General features: G+C 37.9%; 1 protein-coding gene across 4 annotated transcripts in view; it reads right to left on the minus strand.

The window, feature by feature from the left end:
* UBR1 (ubiquitin protein ligase E3 component n-recognin 1) overlaps positions 1-23,819 on the minus strand; it is a 61,573-nt gene extending 37,754 nt beyond the window's left edge. For 2 of the 4 annotated variants that reach the window (XM_030948695.1, XM_030948697.1), the window contains exons 1-13: positions 23,660-23,819; positions 12,049-12,305; positions 9,874-9,952; positions 8,439-8,549; positions 6,990-7,120; positions 5,843-5,981; positions 5,254-5,316; positions 4,834-4,957; positions 3,004-3,111; positions 2,468-2,556; positions 1,658-1,756; positions 817-974; positions 70-169 (exon numbers count right to left, since the gene is read on the minus strand). In XM_030948695.1, coding sequence (XP_030804555.1) covers positions 70-169; positions 817-974; positions 1,658-1,756; positions 2,468-2,556; positions 3,004-3,111; positions 4,834-4,957; positions 5,254-5,316; positions 5,843-5,981; positions 6,990-7,120; positions 8,439-8,549; positions 9,874-9,952; positions 12,049-12,305; positions 23,660-23,740 — 1,539 coding nt within the window. In that variant the 5' untranslated portion in view covers positions 23,741-23,819. Of the gene's footprint in view, positions 1-69; positions 170-816; positions 975-1,657; positions 1,757-2,467; positions 2,557-3,003; positions 3,112-4,833; positions 4,958-5,253; positions 5,317-5,842; positions 5,985-6,989; positions 7,121-8,438; positions 8,550-9,873; positions 9,953-12,048; positions 12,306-23,659 lie in introns of all 4 variants that reach the window. The other 2 variants (XM_030948696.1, XM_030948694.1) reach the window with 1 other exon arrangement.
* Between the last annotated feature and the right edge of the window lie 226 nt (positions 23,820-24,045).

Genomic DNA, 24,045 nt, shown 5'->3' on the forward strand with positions numbered 1-24,045 from the left:
TGGGAAAAAGAGGAGCTGTAATCACTTTACAACAGGATATCAGAAAGAAATTATTTAAATATATTGTACCTGCATGCAAGTTAGAATCCTTAGGAAAGAAACAAATCCTTCTAAAAAACGCTCCCTCAGACGGTCTGTCCATACTGTAGGTTTGCTGACTAAGATATACCTGTCCCCCAAAAAAAAAAAAAGAAAAAAATGTTCATACTTTGCTCAGACTTCTCTTATGCTTGTATTTCAAGAGTTCTTGAAATTCAGTTGTTTTAATACCATCAATTACATAATCAAATTTCATCACCCTCCTCATCTTAAAGTATTCAGAAAATTTTCCCAAATACTAGAACTACTAATACCTTGGTGTGACTCCATCATTGGAAATTAACAGATTTTTTTTAAATTCCAAGGTGTTTGGGGTGTAATAAACGGAGTAATAAACATTACTCAGTTTATTAGAGCAATTTGGTACCAGTAAAAGTAGAAAACCCTATGCAGATAAGGATTATACAGCTTTCCCAGAACAGCAGCAAATGGGAGACACATTTCCCATAATGTCTTATAGTAGATACATTTTATTTATTAATGTAAATATTCTATGCAATTAGATAATTGAAAATCAAAAATGTTTTTACAGAATGTAATTTCAGTATTTTAAAATTTTAGGTTTCCATTGAAAAGAAAACATTAAGATATCATGTATGTTTTTTGAGGGGTTTGGCTTTGATTTTAAAGCAGTTTTATCATCAGACTCTGTATTGAAACACCTCATCATGCTACCAGTATTTTTGAGCTGCTCTAGCTTCTCAGCCTTACACTTACCTGAGGTCATATATTACTGAATATACTCGGTTCAGTTTGTCCTGACTGTAGCCTTGGAAGTTGAACTTGTCATTTTTGTCTAGGTACTCTGGAAGCACTTCTAGGAGTGTCTCTGTAATGGTGGTGATTACATTTTGCTCTTCAATTAGATGTCGGGCCTGCAAGAACAAAGTGAAATATTTTTCTTCCTGTTTTTATTAATGTTATCGTCAAAATATTTTTCCTTTGAATCCATCTTCCTGATTAAAAATTCTTTTAAGCATTTGCAAAGAGCCCAAGATAAAAAAACTCCCACAGTATTTATTGCACAGAAACACAACTGCTATCCACTACAAAGTTCAACAACTATGTATGTTTGTTCAATTCTGACAGCATCTATATAATGGATATGCTGGGTTTTTTTTCTAGAAAGATCACGTAGAAAAGAATTTTTACATTAGTACTTCAGCTAAGAAACATATAACTTTTAAAAGTTATAGATATACTTCCTCCCCATATTTCACCCCCACAAGAAGACATTTAACCACTTTTTACCCCCTTGCCCTGTTTTGAAAGTCACATAGACAGGTAAATGTGAGCAGTAAATAAATACACAAAGTTAATGCAGAGTACAATGTGCCAGGAACTTATACTTATTTGCATTCTCTCTATGTTCTGTAATGAATTTTCACATCAACTCAAGCTCCTGCTTTCATATTGGCTTTCACAAATCTCAAAATCATTCATATTCAACTCAGCAATGCATAAAGTCTCCCTGCCAAATACAACAATCTGCAAAGGTGGCACTACTAGCAATTCTCCAACTTATTTTACACCTCCAGCAGAGCCAAGCTGTACATACCAGAGTAGGTACAGTGAACATCTGAACTGAGAGCGCTGTCACAGAGAGAACTCTGTCATGATCATCACTGATGTATTCCTTCTGCAATGCCTTGTAATACTAGAAAAAGAGAGTATTGGGGACATTAAACAAATGTTAACAAAAATGTTTACTTTTTTATTCACAAGAATTACATCTCAGTGTCTCTCTCCCACCTAATAGAAACAGCTGCAAGAAAAACAGCTCAATATCCTCAATGCACCAAAGCAAGTCAGTATGGTCCCCACTGCCTTAATACTGAAGATAAGCACAAATTTAACTGATTTGTCAGATTGCAAACAGAATTATTTCTTGCAATGAACTGCATGGATAGTTGTTCAACAACCGTCTGTAAAAGACATGTGCAATGGGCAATGCAAGTCTTTGTTTGCTTTGTTTCAGTCCAGAGGAAATCAAAAATATCAACCATCTTTATCAGAATTAAAAAGTATCACCCTAAACAAAACACACTTTGTTTTATGTTTTGTATATTTCTTAATTATTGTATCGAATTTTCAAAAAGAAAGGCCAGTTTCAGTTGCAGTTCATCTGGCATTTCAAAATATAGACAGAATAATAACAATATGGCAATCAAACAAGCATATCCCTACATGAGTCTAAGGAAAAAAACAGTGATATGGGAATTAATTAACTGCACTCCAATAAAGGCTGAGACAGTTATTGAGGTTCTGCTTGTTTAAAATTCCCTATTTACATTGCAACAATTTTCAGTTTGGGGGGAAATTTCACAAAGCCAATATAAATTTATAGCATAAAAATCAAACCATTTACCTTCACAAATTCAACAGCAAAAAGTTTTTTGTATTCCATTTCCATGAAAAAACTACTGAAGATAAGTTCATGAAGAACCTTCCTCGCCCCTGCGAAGAGCCAACACAATGCATGTCATTGTTGTACTAAGATGCAGCTTTTTGTGGAAAAACAGGAACCAATTACTAAACTATAATTAAAAAATCACTGAAAGTCTTGAAATTGTTATGAAGCATACAAACAAAGTTATTAATTACTTTTGGGTTTTGATATTTATTGGTATGTATTTAAAACATCAAGTAATCAAGTCACTCAGTGTTAGGTTGCATTTTGTAAAAAGATTTTTCAAGATACATAAAGCAGGACAAATTGAGGCGGCAAATATATATCCCAAATATAAGTTAGCTTAGCTGTAAAAATTAAAGCTGTATAAAAACTGTAATAAAAAAAAAAGAACTGTAATTCTACATGCATAGCACTCACATTTATCTATATGTTACACAAGTGAAAAATTAATTTGACAAATCTTTAGTTTTTAGCAACATGGATAAACAAACCTTTATGAAGCCTTGCATCCCATAGCATCAACTTGCTTATAAAGCAGGGCTTTTCAGATCCAGCTTCTTCCTTGAGACATATCTGACAAAAGATCTGGCGAAAGTCACCTGTAGGGATGAAACAACTTATTTGTACAAGAATGTTTCAGTAATTAAATTATATGACACAAGAAATTTAGAATTACATAATTCTATTACTTAAAAGAAAAAAAGAAGGCACTTAAGTAAGAATTACTTTTAACATTTTTTCTCAATGAATATACTTCCATATACGCTTTGCCTCACTAATTTTTTCCTATTATTCTTGCCTACCTAATTTAATAAATCCTGTGATGCAGAAGAGTATTTTAAAATGAAAATAACTGAGACAGCTTTGCAAAGCAGATCCACAAGAAGCCTTTACTATGCCAGCATAGAAATGCTCAGGACTAGGCAAGTTTCTGCTGATCACTACCTCAGGCCTTGAAAGTCAGTCTTTTGTAGAATTTCAGAAATTCTTTTGCATTTTCTTGCACCTATCAGTGGACACAGTACTTAAAGCAGTTTTGGAGATCAACATATCGCAGTCAATCTCATATTTTTAACATTCCAAAATGAGGCCTTATGTTACTAATTTGAAAAGGAAAAGTGAAGAGTCATGAATCAAATTCCTGACAACCTGGAAATAAACATTATTAAATGTTTCTTGATCCATGTTCTACCACTTGAAACACAACCATGAGAAGAACAGGAACCACCAGACCACGCAAAGGTTTCAGCTGAGTATAGAACATCGGGCTCATAAAGCCTCTGTGTATATAATCCAGAAGGACAGGAATGTTTGACTTCAATCTTTGTACTTAGAGACTCTTCTAAAACATAAAAGTATCTGTTAAATGACCTGGATAAAAATCAAACTTTCACTAGAAACTTTGAAATAATCCACACTCAAAAAACTTGCACCAACTGAAAGAACTGTCTGAAGAATTCAGAACAGCAAGAAAATACTGTTGGCAAAATAAATACAAACTTGAAAAGAACAGAACACTAAAACTTGTAAAACACTGTAAAGAATTACAAAAAAAGTACAGTTCTGATCTGCGTATTTCAAGCAAGCATTCAGAAAACCTTAGAAGAAATTCACTTCATTGAAGCTTACAAAGGGGCTAAAGCAGACCACCAGACTGACCTATCAAGGAGGAGGATAAAAAGTGATTAGAGTTTAATCTATTCATATTTGTACTGTGTGGAGAAATTTTATAATGGCTTTAGTGTGGCAAGACACAGGTATGAAAAAAATAGTAACAAATCAAAAGTGCATTGATTCAGAAATCTTTAAAACCATAAGCATCATCAAACACCAGCTTGATGTTTGAAAGCTTCAAACAGACCTTCCAGTACTGGAAAAAAAAATTAATTAAGATTTTAATATTTGTTTTATTGACACTTTCTAATGAATCACAGCTATCAAATCTGAAGCAGAAATTGATGTAAGCTGAGGATGTAGGTTTCCACTGACAGAGATGCTCTGTGGGTTTCCACCAGCACTGAGGAGGGAAGCTTTTATGTAAAGGAGTCACACACTGAGTGCGTGTGATGCTAAAAGTGAGAGTAATAGAACTTTGAGATAGTGTCCCATCAGGGAAACAAACATATTTATTTCAACAAGAAGAAAAGTACTGCTATTCATAACCTTGCTAACGGATATCATCACCCATGCTACTGCACTAGTAACTTTCTAATTAGAAACAACATCAAAGTATTTTAATTAAGGGAATATCATATATAACACTGCTTAATTTATTCAAATACTGGTATGGCATTATATTAACAAAACCCAGCAATGCTTACTTGAATAGCTCATGAGTTTGTTCAGCCAAGAACCAAGGCGCAAGGCAAACTTCTGGTGTGCCATAACATCAGCATGGAGAACCTCCACGTGAAGAGGCCGTTGAGAAACATTTTCAGAATGCCTCTAGGAGTCAGGTAAATATTAGTGCATATAAAATAAAATAACATTATTTCATTATTTCTTTTCACTCCCCACCATCTCTCCCAAGCAAAACAAAGACAACAGTTTGATGATTTATTTCTGAAGATATCTATCTCAAATGTGGTACTGTAAATTCAATTCCAAAAAGTTCACAGGCAAATTATAAAACCATGGAAGTACTAAGCTAAAGACTGTATGGCAGACAAAAAGTGCTAAGTGTTAATACTAATTAGGCTGGTATGGGGTGTTTTTTTGTGAAAATTACTTTAGGAAGTTACCTTAATTTCTTCTTTTGCTTCCTGACAAGAGGCATAATGTCCTGCCTTAACAGCTCTACGACCCTGTTTAAGAAAATACTGAGCATGAGACCAATACAAAGCAAACCCAAAGCATCACAAGTCCAATCCTTGCTATGTTTTTAATACATAATAGGAAAAACAGGGCCCAACACCACTCACAGTGCTATGAAACACCAAGAAGCAAATAAAAATTAACATCATTGTCTGTAGGAAAAACACTATCCAAATCAACAACACAACGACCAAGTAAAGTCTGGATATCTTAGGGAAAATTCATGTACACATTAAAACAGATGAAAGAGATTTCTGCACAATACTTTGAACACAAATCATATCAACTTTCCTCCTGGCACAAAGTACATGAAATAGCAGAGTATAACCAGAGATATGTGCTTCATAAACAAGTTCTCCACACCTGGGGAACAAGTGTTGACTAAGAGTTGCTCAGCCATGTGCCTTTCTTTGCTCAAGCTCCAGCAACCAGAAACAAAGATTCTATAACCAAGTGACTATAGTAGTAACTCTTAATGACTAGAAGGTGACTCTCTGATATCCCAAATGCACTAACCTCTTTATCTATGGCAGTCGTATGCAACTGGGCTTCACCAAGTTCACAGCCAAGTGCCCTTTGCAGGCTGTAGATGACATGATCATAAGAATGGTGTTCATCATTGAAAAGGACACAGTAGTAGCTGTCTACCTTCTCTCTGCTGGGAAAAAGGTAACGTATCATACAAATGAAAGTAAAATTGTAAATAGTGTCCTTTCAAATACAGCTTAATTGATAGCTTGACATGAATGCCAAATACAATTTTAAAAGTTATTCAAATAAATCAAGCATATTCTTCATGCTAATGACACCGCCCACCATCTATGCCAGAAAAAGCCATAGAAATGTATCAAGTACAAAAGAGAAGTTCTGAAGTTATTTGATATTCTCTTATAATTTCCTTTCTCTGCTCTTTTATGAACCCATTTGTTTTTTAATGTGATACACAGTCTTTTTCCATTTTCACAGAATCACGGAATGGTTTGAGTTGGAAGGCACCTTTAAAGTTCATCTAGTCCAGCCCTGCTGCAATGAGCAGGGACATCTTCAACTAGATCAGGTTGCTCAGAGCCCCATCCAACATGACCTTGAATATTGCCAGGGATGGTGCATCCACCAACCCTCTGGGCAACCAGTTCCAGTGTTTCACTGCCCTCATTGTAAAAAGTTTCTTTCTGTATTTATTCTAAATCTACCCTCCTTGAGTTTCAAACCCTTAGCCATTGTCCTACTGCAACAGACCTTGCTAATAGGTTTGTCCACATCTTTCTCTCAAGCACTGTGGAAAGCATCCTTGAAAATCTGCCAGCTCAGGTCTGCTCCTCTGCCCCTTTAGCGCCCCATCAGTGTCTCCCAAGACAGCCAATGGCACCTGGTGGGTCTCTCCACTCCTGACATTTCCTCCTCTGCACTAAGACCTGCCATTTCACTGTAGATCAGGCTGGCTCAGGAGCAATTCCCTTGAGTGACTCAGGGAGGACAGTCACATACTACTTTTCCCATGAAGTATTAAAAGCTTGTCTCTTCATAACTCTAGGTCAAATATGCCACAGTGCAGTTTACAGGGATTTCAGCACTAATGTCTGCATGACTATGAGACTATTTCAGGCAACGTTATAATCCAAGTTGCTAATGAATTGAAAAGAAAGTTGGAAATACTCCCTACCTAACGGTGAGCTCCACAGGCAGTTCCTTCTCTTCCTCCCAGATAAGCATATCTACAATGTATTTTATCACAGAGGGAAACACTCTTCTAGAATGCTCCATAATTTCTTCATTCAACTGACATCCAGAATTCTGTAAAACATGAGATAATATTAATATGGAAAAGAACCGAAAAAAAAATTAAATGGGGGTTGATATAGTACCTTATTAATATTATAGGACATTATACTATAATATATACATATATACTGTAAATTATATATACATACGTGTACTATAATCACAAAATAATCTTTTTCACAATTTTCACGCAAATTAACCTCACCTAATTTCTTCTTTTCCAAGTTATTTCATTGCAAGGGCTCTCAGTAGTACCCCAACAATTTCATATACCTTTCTTTATGCATCCATGTTTTACCTAGGCCTAGAATATGAAAGGCCTCATCAAATGTGTTAGTTTCTTTTCTAAAAAAGCTTCTTTAATTTTTTTTAATTTTTAAAATTTTGTTAGCTTTTTTTTAAAATTTGCATTCAAAAAAGCTGTTAACAGCTTTCTGCATTCCCATAGATATTAAAAGTTTCCAGTGCAGACCAAGCAACAAGCTCCCCTGGGTAAACAAATTACTCCGTATTGCAGCTTCAACCGTTTTTATCTCTGAAATCCATTAACTTTCTTCAAAAAGAAGGACAAAAAAGTGAAGGAAAACTTTGTCTCATTTTTCTGTAAGGCCAGTGCTTTTTATTCCTTTTCCATTCGACTTTTGGACTGGCACATAAATAACAGTATGTTTGCTACAAAACCATCAGGGATTTGGGGTCTGCTTACAATGACAAATGCTGAGGTTTTTTTTCATCCTAAATTATCTCAGAATGAAGGACTCTGAAAAAACCCCAAATTTTACCTGAAGCAGCTGATTTTTCTACATTGTCTTTAAGAATCCCTTGTAAGATGGCATATTTTTTGTTAATATGTTCTTTTACCAGGTACAATAACCATGAGACATCCTAGCATAAAAGGTTAGTTTCAAGGCACAGAACATTTTTTTAGTCATAGTGACAGATGCAATTGTTCAGTAATGCAGTAATGTAGAAAACAGAAAAAAATAAAATCAAACTTCTAAACATTTGCTAACTGCTGGGAAACCAATTATTTGTAAATAAGAACTAATATACTTTGCAAGGAAAAGAACAAGAGACTGCAATTTCAATTCCAAATGAAAGACTCAAGCACACAAGACAGGTAGACAAAACTGCCTGCAAACAAAAAGCAAAAAAAACAGAGGATGTCTAATATACATGTTTGAACCCAAACACCTTGACCAAGGAAATCCTAATTCAACTTGACTGAACCTGTTACATGAGTTACACAATACATATACAGGAATAAGTACTTTTTGAAATAAGGTAACATTTACAAAATTTTTTATTTCACTTTAAGCAATGTTCTTACTTCTTTTGGAGAACTTGATGCTCCAGGCTCATGTTTAGTACACAGTGGTCCAGCCTTCCATGCCTCTGTATCCCCACAGTCACAAAATCCACCTCCAGTGGAGCTATGCATCTGGAAAAACCATGTATTTCAGTCATGAAATATGGCCATAAAAAGCAAGAGGAAAATAGCATTGTGAATTATTTAAATCAAACACAAATATAAATATCTACTTAAAAACAGAAGAGTCTTACCACAACTTTTTTAGATAAAAGGAAATTTTTTCTGTTAAAAGTTTATCTTTTACCCCCCCCCCCCAAAGGAGAAGGGGGGTAAAATATAAACTTTTTGAGCAGAAAATAAAGAAATAAATAAACTGCTGCTACAAAAAGGTATGCAAGTCCTAAATAAATTTAATTTGAAAGTAAGTGAAAAAGCCTATGACTGATGAGTGTTCTTATTTATAAATGGCAACATATTTCTGGGTTTATTCACAAAATAATAGCAAAAAAGCTTTTAAACACCTTCTTTAAAATTACTTCACCAAGTTAGAAAATAATATAAAAAATGTGTACATTAAACAGACAGTTAGTAGTACTTCTATTTCTAACCAAAGAAAAGATGACACGATCAGCATCTAAATACATTTTTATAACTTTAACTTTGCATTGCACTTTCAGAAGACTACAAATTCTGAGCCTCCATTTTGGCAAGAAGTTCAGACAAAACTCAGGCAAAAACACTTATCCTTAGCTTCCTCCAAATCCCCAATCTTATAGTAATTCTAAAAAAACTCTGACCCAATAAAAAGACACTCAAAAATCTGTTATTTACCTGAAACATTTTAAAATAAGCTGATCTAATTAGATGTGCTTTGAGCAGGAGGCTGGACTGGGTGACCTCCTTAGGCCCCTTCCAACATAAATTATTCTATGAATCTATAAAGAGCACTTTCTCTATTCTTTAGATGAAAATGGTACAAATATGCTCCCATCTAACCACCTACTTCCATAGCTGATGTTCTGCCTGAAGAATTACTGAAAATTCAGTAATTTCAGCCTGGCTGTGGCTCCAAAGTGTTCTGCAATCACTACTGTCCACTTTCCCTGGGTTTTCAACTTACTTATATCCCAACAAAACTGACTAGGACTTAGGACACAACTGCCATTTTCAGTCACAGCTCTTTGCTCTGACCTACACGTCCATGAAATTGCCAAAGAGAATAATGCTGTATGCATTAATAAACACTCCTTTCTCTTTTGTTTCTTCAATTAGCAAGTTGCTGTTCTTAGAAGAAGCTTTACATGGCTAAAAACACAAGAGAGATTAAGTCATAAATACCAGAATTTATTTTTTCAATAATAAAATTACTAATGGTTTATATACAGTTCATTATAGCCTCAAAAGAACTTCTCTAAAGCTACAAGTACCATTCCCTAAACTAAGATTTTCCTACCTTGTACCGGTGGTTCTTGTGAATGCTATTCTGGAAGCAGTCAATACAGAGCACACAAGTTGGATCAACTGCACAGTCTCTGCAACAGAAATGATAAGTGGAAAACTTTCTAAAACAAACACCTTGAAATTTTCATGCACAAAAGAATATGTTGCTCAAAAAAAAAAAAAGAAAAATTGAGATTAACAATTAAAAATTGAGATTCAAATTATAAAAACATTGACTTTCATCATCTTTCTGTGACATGGAATAACCAGTCTTGTTAAGTTTGAACCATGTGCTGAAATCTCTTACATCAAATTCTGTCAAAAACATGCTGAATTTCCACTTTCAAAACTTGCTTAGCAAAACTTTTTCTGATTTTGCTAAGAATAAGCAGCTAGGAAAACCAGTGAGGACTCTGAATTAACCTTTATTATTGTTTCCAACATCAATCAGTAGTCAGTCTGCTCATTAAACTTCTGCTATACTTCTACTAGATTGTTTCTAACTTTTAAAACAGAAGTTAAAGTCTGAAAATAATTCCTTACTAAATAAGCTAGGAATGCATACTTTGAAATATACCTTGTAAAGTTTCACTCATGCATTTAAATAACCTAAAAACAGGGAATTACACTCATGGGCAATCTAATTCCATATCATCCTATGTTTCACATACCTACTTTTATACATTGCCTTTCTCCTTAAAACATGGACACTTTTCTTTAAATGCAGTTTTATTCTAGGCAAAATGTGGATGACAGGTGCTAAATGACAACATATCAAATTTTTTACTCTAGACCATTGTTCAACACTTAGTTCAAGCCTCATTTACAACTAAAATATCACGGTAATTCTGATTACAGAAATAGCTTCCTTCCAAACCTTCAGATTACAATAATCATTACAATAATGTAATACTTCTGTAACATTAATTTATTACCATAAATCTACTGAAAGATGATTCAAAGTAAAAAGAAGACAGAAGTGCCTGCTAGATCTGAAATTCAAGAGACTCAGGTTTTGGAACTGCAGAGTATCTTTTAGTTTTTTAGAAGCCTAAAGCAAACACATACCTAGCTTCAGTTGCAGTAGTACAATACAGTGCCTTGTATAAATACTACCACATTTTTGCAAGACTGCAACTCAAAAAAAATAAGAAAGAGACCAACTCAGACATTTAGCTTTGTCTTTTTGCCTGCTACCATACTTGAACTCTGGAGAGGTAGGAAGAGAATTATTCTTGTTCTAGCAGCACTAAACTGCCTTGTCCTGCTTTTTCCTTCATGCAGCTGTCCCACTCACTATACACTTCCTAGTATACACAGCAGGACTTCTTCAAAGACCATTCTCCTTTCATGCACAACACTAGCTGATTCCTAGAAAAGGCTGAAGAGTATGTGATTAATTAAAACTTTACAGTGAAATTCATAAACAAAGTATATAGAGAACTTTTATTTTGACACTTCCCAAATTCTAAGGGATGGATTTTTTTACTGATAGTGCTTTTCATCCTTAATAATATTCTCTTACTCTTTCTAATTAAATGTTCTAAGCTTTTAAAATAAACTGAAAATTAGAAGAAACTATGGCAATAACATCATATTAATGCTCATCAATTGCCAGAACTGTTGCAATCTTTACATTCTCCACAAAAACTGCTAGCTTTTTAATATTAATATATTTTATTCATGATACTTATTAACATATTTGTGTTAATAGGAATTAATAAAATTAATTCTATCAAATCAATGAGCCGCCACCTTTAATATACTGCAGGATGAGAAAAAAAGGTGAAACATTACCATTGCTCAACACAGCTATTGCCAAAGCAAAGGACTGATGATGCTCAGAAATGCTGGATTCTGTTTCAGACTTTGAAAGGGTGAGTACTGTATCCCTCAATTCAGGCAGACTCCATATTCATATCCTATCATCCAACACTTTTAAGCAACAGCTTTCAGAACTTCTAGTAACTTTTCCATTTCCTTCCCCATTTCTCTGCCAAAGCCTTCTTTTCATACACAATTTTCCTCACTCTAAAGTGGTTTGAAATGGGAAATAAATGCCAGCATCAGTTAAGCAAAGTACCGTGACACAAGCAATGACTAGTTAGCAACACAATTGATTTTATTAGAGCATTTTGGTGCATTACCTCAGATGGGAACACTGATGACAACACACCCTCATCCTCACCTGCAAGAGTACGTTGTCTCCCCTCCTTTGAACACCTTTCCACACAGCTGGGAGGTTCCACTCTGTTGTAGTTTCTCCAGGAACATATCTGGGTCCTCCCCAAACAAATAACATTCCAGGGGGTATAATATTGCTGCCTGCACCATTTCTTCTTGTTTCTCCACCAAGGGGTCCATTTCAGCTGAGTAAATATTTGGCACATGTTTTGCCAAGCACTGTAAAAATGTAGCTTGGAAGTCGAATCTTTCATCACACCACTGCAACAAAAAGTACACCCATGGATAAACAAACAAATAGGTAAATATAAAGAAAACAGGATTACACACTTCTACTGTGAATTCAGAATTCTTTCCTACATCAGAAATCAGTTCTTTGAGCAATACAATTCAAGAAACCATGGATTTCCAATGATTTCTCTGCTGTTTTCCACCACCTCTGTTCCTGTGAAGTCTTCTACCAAAAACACTCTAAGGCAAGAGCTGGCAAGTGCAGTTACTGCAGAGAAACCCATGCACTAAATAATTTTCAACTACACTCTTCCCCACAGGCCAACCAATACACAAAGTTTGATGTCTGTTCAGCTGCTGACAAATGGAAAGAATTGCCACAGCTGGGAAAAGTTTGGGATTCGTTCCTTTACCTCCTGATAGTCACAAAACATGTACCAACTTAATGGTCTTCTGAAAGCCTTGCTGAACTGATCATCAGAGGTCAATAGCTGCTGAGGAAGAAAGAGCCCAAATGATCATACAAGCTTAGGGTCGTTGGGAAACCAGGCTAAAACGCAATGAAAGTACTCGTGTTTTGACTTGAGGTTCATAGTCCATAATTTCACTTCCAACTTCTTTACTTCTCCAAACAGTTCTCTCCAATTGTCCTATTCTTGTCTTTCAATTCAGAATATTTTTTTTTCATATTATTCCCATGATTTAGAAATAGCTTTTGGGTTTCCCTATTGCAAATCAGTCAAGGCCCTAAAATCCTTTCAAACACAACCTTGGTTAAATCCATATATCACAGAATACCCTAAGTTGGAACAGACTCACAAGGATCTTTAAGTCCAAAACAGGACAGCCCCAAGAACCACACCATGTGCCTAAGGGCACTGTCCAAATGGTTCTTGAACTCTGGCAAGATTGGAGTCACAACCACTTCTCCAGGAAGCCTGTTCCAGCCACCCTTTGGGGGGAAAGCTTTTTCGTAATATCCAACCCAAATCTCTCCTGATGCAATCCCATGCTGTTCCCTCAGGTCCTGTCACTGGTCACCACAGGGAAGAGATCAGTGCCTGCCGCTCCTCCTCCCCTCACAAGGCAGTTGCAGACTGCAGTGAGGTCTCCCCTCAGTCTCCTCCAGGCTGAACAGGCCAAGTGACCCCAGCAGCTCTTCACACAGCCTCCCCTTCTAGGCCCTTTGCCATCCTTGCTGCCCTCCAATAGCTTTGCATCCTCCTTATATTGTGGGGCCCAAAACTACACAAAACATTGAAGATGAGTGCAAGAAAAAAAATACATATGTAACTTCATAAAGCTCTAAAGGGTATTTTCTCCAGGTCAGCAAGCAGGGAAAGAGCAAAGCAACTACCAAAGGGTTCAGACTGAAAGAAGGCTCAAAGAAGTAGACTATTTAACTTTTTATGTGAAAAAACCATATTTATTTGGCCATTAATCTTCCTCAGCATTACCCTTAGGTAGCCCATTACATCATTTATCATGGTGAAAATGCATGGCAGAAGCTGATGGAAAAGATAAGCCATGGATAATGATGTGGTCAAGCAGAACAGCAGATTTGCCCACAATCATATTAGAATATTCTTATTTTGTAAGTGCAGCAGCTTGATCAGTCTAATCAGATTCCTTGAACCACAAAGCATTCAAACTTATCCATTATTATCTGAAAATGAAGACCCATCCATGAATTGAAAGGAACCAGTTATTTTAATTCCAATGCTAACAAATAAATCTGGTTTTGTTCCAGAATTTCACCTGAGCAGTAAGCACCACTGAAATTATTGTATTGGTCATAAAAGCTGTAGCATACACACATACATAATATATATGCAATCTGTATATATACATACATGCACACAAATATATAGGTATGCATTTATTTTCACATATTCAGATCTGAGGAACAAAAATAAAATGAAACAAATTAAATGGGTGCCTTTTTATTTTAATTAACTTATTCAAATTTTTCAACTACCTAGCAACATTTTTATTAAATAAAAGTGATGCTTACCCAGGGCATAAAGACACTAAATTGCAAAAAAGAACTAGAAATTAAATCCAAATTTATCAGATACTTACATATTAACACTGAAAAAACACAAAAATCACACACAGCTGATGGCTCTGAGAAAGATATTCAATGGTAAGAGGTAGCTGAAAACTGAATTCCTTGATCATGTGTTTATTTTTTATGCATCTGATTTAAATGAGTGGAAGTGAATTATTCTTATCATAATTAAACTTCATAAATCAGTGTTTCTGCTGAAACACGTTTCCTCCTGTAACTAGTTTTTGTTTTATCTTACCTATACTGCATCCTGCCTTCATCAAATCCCCCTCCCAATTTGGTCACTGTATTTTTTAAATGCAGGAGGGTGGGACGTGGGCCCGTGGCACACTCTGTTCACAGAGCACAACAGAATCCCAGTCTGTCTCCTTCTGTCTCAGGTTCCCAGGAGATGGTGCAAGTTTAGCTTCTGTGTTGTTGGTCCAGAGCTCATCATAACTTCAAGAAACACAGGGCTAAGCTTCCCTGAAAATATGCCAGAAGTATAAAATGGGTTCTCACACAGTCAAACTCACAAGCATTTCAAGCATTCTTGTGCAAAGCTTTCAATTCTATTTAAATGTTGTTCCAAGAAGAGAGGACAGGAAGTTGGAAAGAAGAGGGAACAAGGGAAGCAAGAGAACTTTCTCAAGCAGGCTGTCTGCCTACTGGTAAGAACCCTAAAATATATGCTGAGCCTGTACATCACCCAGGAAATACCCGTGATACTCACAAAAGAAACAAGAACATTATTTTCCTTATTTCTAAAAACTGCACCAGGCTAAACTTCAGACCTATCCCATACCCTCTGTGCCTCCTATAAGAAACAATTTATTCCTTTCATCAAAATCTTTTACTAATATATATTATGTTCAAAAGTATAAAATTACATACAAAACTTTTAACAATACAAAATCTGCCAAATAAAACACCCCTAAATTAAACTTGACTCTTCAATGATTCAACTCAACTCTCTTTGTCCCCTTTTGCCCAAATATTGAAACTCAACAGTTTCAGAAGTCCCACTTTCCCTCTGCTCACTTACTCCCTTACCTGAGCTCATACCTGTCAAGTGCTCAATTGCTACAGATATTAAAAAAAACATATGAATTGATAGGCTTTTTGTTTTTATTGACGGGATGAGCTGGAAGTCTAGAAAAGCCAAACTGATGCACAAGACAGCTGCAAGCCGAGATGGGCCTCACACTGCAGCTTTCTGCCCCGCCCTGGCATAGGCAGCACCGAGAGGCTGTGGAAATGCCATCCTTTGACATGGTCCCGGGAAACCTGTTCTAGGTGACCCTGCTGGAGCAAGAAGTTTGAACAGTATGACCTGCAGAGGTGCCTCAATCACTGTGTGATTCAAATGCTATGTAAGGAAAAGTATTGTTTCTTTGTCAATCTCTATTAATCTTCTAATTTCTGCTACTAGTAAGTTCTAGGGAAAAGTTATTTTCCAGATTTGATTCCACTCAAGAGTAAATTTGAAATACAGTACTGAAAGGGACAGAAGGCATGAAATAATACAATTAAGGAAGAAACATTACCATGTAACCAAAATAATACTATCAGTCAGTTCTCCACAGCCCTCCAGGCACTCAGACCCTGACAGGGGCCCACATGCTGTAAGCTAACAGAGGAAAGCCCAGAGGAAGCTGGCTGAATACACTCTACTCCAACTGACACTATCCCACTGGAAAATATTTTTGGACTGTAAACTTAAAATTATTGATTTTAGGAAAAAGAACCACCTTCACATTTGGAGCACATTAGAGCTTCATCTAAAATCTGAAATTGCTCAGCTTTTAAATATTTGTATTAATGACCTTAGTAGAGTTCTTTCAATGGTTTCTTGGTCATTTTCTCACTTTTAATTAAAGTTTGCCAAAGAAACAGCCATGTCACCACATGGCCCATGTAGACATACACATGGCCCTGAAATAAAACCCCCACAAACAGTGATCAGAATGAGCTAAGGGAGTTCTCATTGCAGCAGCACACCACAACCTTTCCTGCAGAGGGAAAGTAACATCCACATCATATCGGTGGGCATTCAGAGGTATTGGAAACAGCAGGCAAAGGTGACAGTCAAGAACCTGACACTAGTGAAGAGTGTTCATAAAAGATACACATTGGTCTGGAGCAGGTTAGGGATATAAAGTATAAAAGCAGAGCTAGGAGACAATCTCTTTTCCTACTTCAATCACATATTCCTGTCACATTCACCTTTTTTAATATTAGGATAATTCTCAAACTGCATGAAAGAAGAAGAAAAAGGGAGGCTGGAAGAGTTGCAAAGCTGTGTTTCTCAAGTGCTAGCAGTTTTGTCAGAAGAGCAGACACACAAACCATTTTGTCCACCACATTTGATTTGTGCATTATAACAAAAGCAGTAATTTGTCACCTTTATTGACTCTCCAGAAGAATACCATGACACAAGCACTACTTCACAATACCACTTGAGAGTAAACCATGAGGAAACAATTTCTTGTCTTGCATGGGAAACATATTCTCCTCTGTGGGATCAAACTAATATTTCTTCCCATGTGTAACCACATAGAGATTTTCCCAAATGTCAATTTCAACCAAACACGCATATTTATCCTACATGTAAAAGGACTGTTTGTAGCTTTTTCCAAACCCTTTAAATAAGCCTCATGCCAAAAGGTCACAGGTTGAGAAATTCTATTTGCCTACAAATACTGCTAGAAAAGATGCAAAATATCTGTCATTGATATAGCAAATATATCCATATCCAATTTTGTCTTTCACAAACACATTCCATTTAGGAATACTACCAATAATAACAGGAACAAGAAAGAAAGAAGTATATAAGAAAAAAAGGAGGGAAAAAGTTAACAACACTCTCAAGTCACTTTTCACCTGTAGATCAAGCATCAAATGAGATTTCTCACCCCTATGATAAAATTTCCTTATCGTTGCTGAGGTTTATTATGTACACTAATTCAGTAGCTGTTGCTTCCATGACAATTTTTGATCTACCTTCTAAGCACAATTCTCTTGGAACTCTGAAATCTTTTCCAAACAACAGCTTGCACAAGGCAATATTATAAAAAGCAGTTGTACTTTACCTGCATTGATCAACAAGCTGATCTTTTAGTGCAAAAGTGATTTCCTAAATTTCAAGACCATATTTAGATCTACATTAATCTAATTAGTGAAAAGGAATATTAATATTTATGAACATAACAAATTATGAAGGAACAGACACTGCCAGTAGCATGAACTAAAACCTGTACCTGGTCCAGCATTCCAGTTAAAAGGAATAGTAAAATCCTTTGTTATGCATAGCCAAAAACTGTCCAGCATAAGACGACAATACCAGCTGCCTGTCAAAGCAGCTAGAAAAAGCAGGCTTTTTAAAGTAAATATTTCAAATGCTGGGGGCATACTGATTTCAAGCAGGTGCCATTCAACATAAATACCAAATGCAAAAGGCAGCTTTACTTTAAGGCACAGAACACTTGTACAAGTTAAACAGAGATTAGCAGAACAGCATCTCAGAAAACTTTTATTCTGATATTACCTAATTGAGGAAACATATGACATTTTAAAAGGATAAATATGCACAAGTTCTTTGATAAGTAGGCAGAATACTTAAAATTTCTTTGAAAAGGAAAGTTCAAAGGAGTCTTGAACTAACATTTTCATATAAGGGTTTCTGCTTTCAACAATTTGGCTCCATTTTTCCTTCTTATTACTTTGGTTTAAAATTGCCAGTTTTCTAATGCACTGAAAATAAGATCCAACTAGAGTACAGAACACATAGGCATTATTTTTAGTAAAAACGACATGAAGACAAGGCAATCTATTTCAGCCTCAAACATATATACTCCAAAAAGAAGAGGCTTCAAAAATAAACACTAGAAATTTATATATTTCTTCTTCCATGCCTTAAATCAAGCTTTTGCCTTTTTTTTTTTTTTAGGAGTATAAATTCTATCTCTGGAAGGGTAAAATTCAGGGACTTAAAATGGAAACTTACTTTATTTGTTTTGTAATATTTGTAACAGGAATTATGTTGTTTCACATTCTCCAACAAAGCACAGCCAATGTTCTAGTCGAGAATCTAAGCTGTAAAAATTACTCTTTAGAACTCAAATACAAAATAACTGTTTTCTAATGCATCTGTCATCTCCTTTATATAACATGGCTAAAAAAACAAACCATACTACCAAACTTTAGTATTCAGTCTGCTCTAGATGTCAGTAATTACACTAAAAGAAGGAACTTAGGTTTCTAAAGTTTTTTTCCCTTGGTACAACATGGGTAACATTCAAGACTGTCTAACGTTGTCCTAACAAAACATCAACTTTGACCTGAAGACATAAAAGAACTTTTTGATCTCTTCAGTCATTTAACTTTAGCCCCTGAGCTAAAGCAGGCTGCCAATTCATGTCAAAAGATGCTTTAATGATGCAGGTGTTTGCCCACTTGGAATGAGACTCAAAACCAGCACAGACTACTAAAGCTATGTCTAGAGCACAACCTACCTTGATTCCAGCAGACAACAGCACGGAGCTGAACCACCAGCTGAGCTGAACCAGAGCAAATGGGTGACCACCAGAGCAGGACAAGCAACCATCAGCACTATCTATTACTGTTTCAGCTGCTGGACAGCTAAAACTCCCGTCTTCTTCAGGGTAAACAATGCACAGACCTAAGCTGCTCAACTTCTTGGAAACTGCCGGTCACTTTTAAATCACAGGCACCTCCAAAACCACAAGAGCACAGCTGCAGTTCATGGGAGGAAGCACCTGAAAAGCAATCTGCTGCCCAAGGAGACAACTGGAGTCAAATCATGGCTTGTAGCTCTCTCCACCATGCTAGAGGTATCTCTATTGTGCCTCCCTACCAAGTGGATGCTCCAGCCTAAATATGCAGCAAAATTAGCAGGATACAACTACTAAGTAGGTTCAACAGGAAAAATAGCCAGGAATTCTGGAACTAATTTTTAAGTCTTTGGGACATGCAATCTAATCACCTTTTCATGTTCCAAGTTTTTTGGTGAAACCCATATTTGATACATAGCAACATAAAATTAACACTAGAGGAAGGAGAAATTTAGTACCACACCATAAGCCAAAACAATGTGCAAAATACTTATTTTGGGGGAAAAGTTATTCTCCCTACAAAAACAGTAAAATCATCTTTGCAGAGTTACTTATTTTGTGAGACTTTGAATTTGAAGTTCTGACTACTCATTTGACATCATTTTAATTTTGTTTCTAGAGAAACAAAGGAAATACTTTTATTCTTTCTTTGATCCTTAACATCCATCCTATGGTCTCCTACATTTGAAGGAACATAACATCCATGAAATGTTTCAACAAGCACCAGCTTGCACTTCAAAACACACAACTACAGGGAATATTTACAAATAAGTAATTCATCAATGGAAGGATGGGGGGTGCAGGGGATAGGAAACAACACCACTGCTTTTTTTTAATTCTCTGTGTATTCACACTTATTTTCCAATTATCATCAATTTTAAGATCCACTGTACACACTAATTCTGCAGTGAAGGAATGTGCAGAAATATTCAGGTGATTCCATCCATATTTAGCACTCACTCAGCATCCCTCAAACACTTTCCCTTATACAAGAACCTGTTTATCCCTAACTTCTCTGCTGCTGTGACATCTAGGAGACACTAAAACAGTTACATGCTATCAGGAATACCCACTGCTTTCTCCTGAAGCCACATACCTCTCACAACTGCAATACTGTAATAGGACTAGAGCAACCATATGTTGTCTTTATGTGGACTCAAGCAAAGATAACAATCAATCAGTCACAATCAGTTCACCCCTGCACTAACAAAAGCCACAAACATTACCAACTATAAGTAGACAGGAAAGAAAAAATCACAGCACTACCAGATGCTGTAACAATGTGAAAGCACTTCGGTAAATATATAGGAATGCAAACAGGACCTGGGCCATGCTCCAGTTACCTGCTGCAACTTTCACAGCTCCATTCCTTGGACACTGACACAAGTGTAGAGTAAACACTGTTCTGCCAATATGCTGCACTGCTCTAAATACAGAAGCTTTGACCGTGTGCATTTCAGGGCTTAGATACGCTAAACGATATGATGGCTTACCTAAAATGAAGTTTTAAACAAATTTGGCTTAACAAAGTAAAATTATATGAATGTGTCATCTGGTCTAAGCAGGTCAATTCCGTTTAAAAGACACTGCAACTCCAAATAAGAGGCCTGACTGATATTTCACTAATTTCAAGAAACAACCTGCACATGAATATGATTATCCCCTCCATAGTACTGCTTGATTAGGGGACATCCACGGTAGCAAGACTCCTCATATATATTTTCTCAACTATGTAACAGCACTGAATGACACAAGAGATCTGAAATACATTAAAATGCACAAGTGCCTGTATCATGCTTTACATTATGAAACTGAAATTTAGAATTTTCCTGTTTTTAAAGGAAATATCCTAATAATTAAAGCTTTTCTCTTCTTGTGCACCACTTACATCTCAGCTTTTGTTAGGAGTTCTGACTGATGGCAAAAGAAAGAACCTTAAAAAAAACCCCTTTTCTTCACAAATATTACTGAGAAGGTAAACATACATGAAAATCTGAAGATTCAGTGTAAATTTAAAATCCTTCAAATAGCTTAGTATCAAGGCCCTGCTCCAGGCAGCAGACACAAAAGCAGGCAGGAGTCAAACCAGAATTTGTTTAGAATACAAATGGACAACCAACCAAGGGCAGGATCCAGCCTGCAAAGCAGGCTTTTGTCAAGCCACCAGCAATGCCTGCTAGCCAACTACTGGACAAGCCAAGTCCAGCCCATCAGCCATCCAGACTGTGGATGCTGTTGGGAATGGAAAGAAAGCATACTCGAGTTTGCTAGACAAGGTTTACTACTTAATTAGCATTAAATTCAGCCCACTCTCCTCCAGGGCAGCTCAGAAAGCAATACAGCCACTATGGAGAAGCAGAAGCCCAGACAGGACCTGAATTCCAACTAATGCAGTGAAACACCAAGTTAAGTATTTTCACCCACAGTCACCCAACCTGAAGTGCTGGAGATAAATGCAGAGAAGACACCACTGACTTGGGCTGGGTGCAGAAGAGTTTATTACCTGAGTCATCACCATCCATTCCAGAATCAGGCTGGCTCCTGCAGAATCATTCAGGTAATCCTGCATCCTGCACCCAGCACTCTGGGAAGGCTTGCAGCCAGGTGTGGTGCTGCACTGCAGCCAATGGCACCCAAAGCCAGAGACAAACAGAGGAGCCAGAGTCTGTCTGACTGCTCGGACATTGAGACAGATTTGACAAGTTCAGTGAGGCCAAAGCTCACCCTATTTAACCAGAGTTCTTTCTACTCCACACAACTTTCCAATTCTAGCACCACGGTGACTTTCAGAACAGTTCTGCACAGGGAAAGCACAAGTCAGGCAGGATATATTAGTTCTACCTACTTAGTACCATCTTTAGGACAGCAACTGGGAATACTGCTTCCAGATTACAGCTGTCTCTAGCATCACTATAGCCAGGTTTGCTATCTGACATCACAAATGCTGTCAGACACAACCTAAGTACATATCTCAGGCTCTTCTTCTCCCTTTTTATAACATACCCTCTGCCCTTTACTCCCTGTCAAAATCCCTGCAGTTTGCTTGGATGTATGGCAAGCAACACAGTCTGGATGGCCAACTACCTTCCTTGGAATAATGATAATTCTGGTCCAGACACTTTCAATTGTGAAAATTGTGCTGAAATCACATAAAAATTAAGATAACTTAGTGCACAAGCATCACCTTTGAGCAGCTAGGGATCTCTTCAAAAATTCTCTTCTAGTTTTTCCCAATTCTACTATTACTAGCTGTATGGATTGCTTGGGCTAACTCAGCCTCTAATGTCCCCAATTACTGAAATGTTGATTGCATTGCTTTGCTGCTGATTGCCTCTACTACCCTCAGTACCACTGACTTTAGGCACAGCTCACAAGCTTAAGAACTCGCCTGTCATGGGCTGCAATTTTTGACACTATGCAGTCAAATCACATTTTTCCTAGTTTAAAATAAAGTTGTTCCGGATTTAAAAAAATCCACACATAAATCTGTTTCAGTTACAGAAATACCCAGCACTTAAGAATGAAGTCTCTGACTAAAGGGCCATTTCTAATGATTTGCAGATACTTAAAATGCTGAGAAGGGTACAAGGAATAATGGTTGTTGGCTTAGTGCTGCCACATGCAAGACAAGTTCCATGAGTAAACAGCTTTCTACTTTTATTAGTGGTGTGTAGCATCATGTAAAAAGTAGCTATTCTATAGGTTTACCAGCACTCAACTTTTAAACACCAGCAGTCAAGAGCTGCAAAACTATACTATGCACGCAGACTGTTACAGAAAATAGAACATAAAATGTAAAAGTGCCTCATACATATCCATCTGCCTTCCTTTCTTAAGTTGTCAGCCTTTGGGTTTTAAACTCCTCCTGATAAAGTGTTTCAAACATAGTAATCACTACACAAGTTTGTGGAAGAAACAACAAAAGGCACTTATGTGCTACCACTAGACAGGGTCAACAGCAAATTGTGTTCAATAACAAAGTATGAAATCCATAGACAATTATTTTGCAGAACGAAAACAGACACAATATTCCTGTTCAACAAACAACTGTTTCCTATGTTCTTTCTAAATTATACTATTTGCTGCTCCATACACTCTGCAGAACAAAAATTTGTTATTCAGCCTTTTTTGTTTCACAGTGGAGTCACCTTTAACTAAAAAAGGTAAAGGACTATGGTTAAAATGCGCATATACACTATAACGTTTAAAGGACAGTCTGAAGCGTTCCAAAGTTTGATCTCATTCAATTCCGTCATTAAGTGCAACTGAAGAGCGGGGACAGGGGCTGAGAGATGCAGCGGGGAACTGAGACAAACTGCGTGCCCGTGGGCCCGTGACAGCGGCTCGCCGGGCCCGGGGCAGGGCTGGCTCCCCGCTCCCGGGGCAGACGCGGCGATATCCGCAGCCCCAGCCAGCGCAGGCCGCCGGGAGCGGGTGCGCAGCCGCGCCCGCCGCCGGCACGGGGGCACCGGGCCGCCCGCCCCGGCCCCAACGTCCAGGCCGCGCCCCGGCGGGAGCCACCGCCTCCCGCTGGCTACGGCGGTGCGGAGCGGCGCGTCCTGGGCCGCCACGGCGCCACTCGGCAGCCGCGGAGAGCCAGCCCTGCTCGGCCGAGCGGCGGGGCGACAGCGCGGGGGGCACGGGCTGCCCCGGAGGGCGGGCAAACGGAACCGCGGCGCAGCGCCGGTCTGCAGCCTCACCATAGCTCGCTCCGGGGCCTGCGCGGGGGCCCGGCCGCCCGCCGCTCCCGCCGCGGGACCTCTGTCGGCTCCGTCCGCCATTTTGAGAGCGAGGGACGCGGCCAGCGGCGCCGTCACGGCCCGGAAGGAGCCGCCGCCGTCACCGGGCGCTGCGCCCGCAGCCCAGGGCCCGCCCCGCGCGCAGCCGCCGCCGCGCGGGGCCTCGGTAGCGCCTCCTGCGGGAGGCCCAGCAGGGCCCGGCCGGGGCCTCTCGGAACGGCCGGCACGCGAAGTTCGTGTGGGTGCTGTGCGCTGAGCTACGCGGTGGAGTTCCTGTGCAGGCACTTAAACTGTAGTACCGTCTGCGTGTGCACTTCGCGCCCTGCATCACGGAGTCACAGAATCGA

This window comes from Camarhynchus parvulus, chromosome 5 (genome assembly GCF_901933205.1).
Source record: "Camarhynchus parvulus chromosome 5, STF_HiC, whole genome shotgun sequence".
Classification (NCBI taxonomy): Eukaryota; Metazoa; Chordata; class Aves; order Passeriformes; family Thraupidae; genus Camarhynchus; species Camarhynchus parvulus.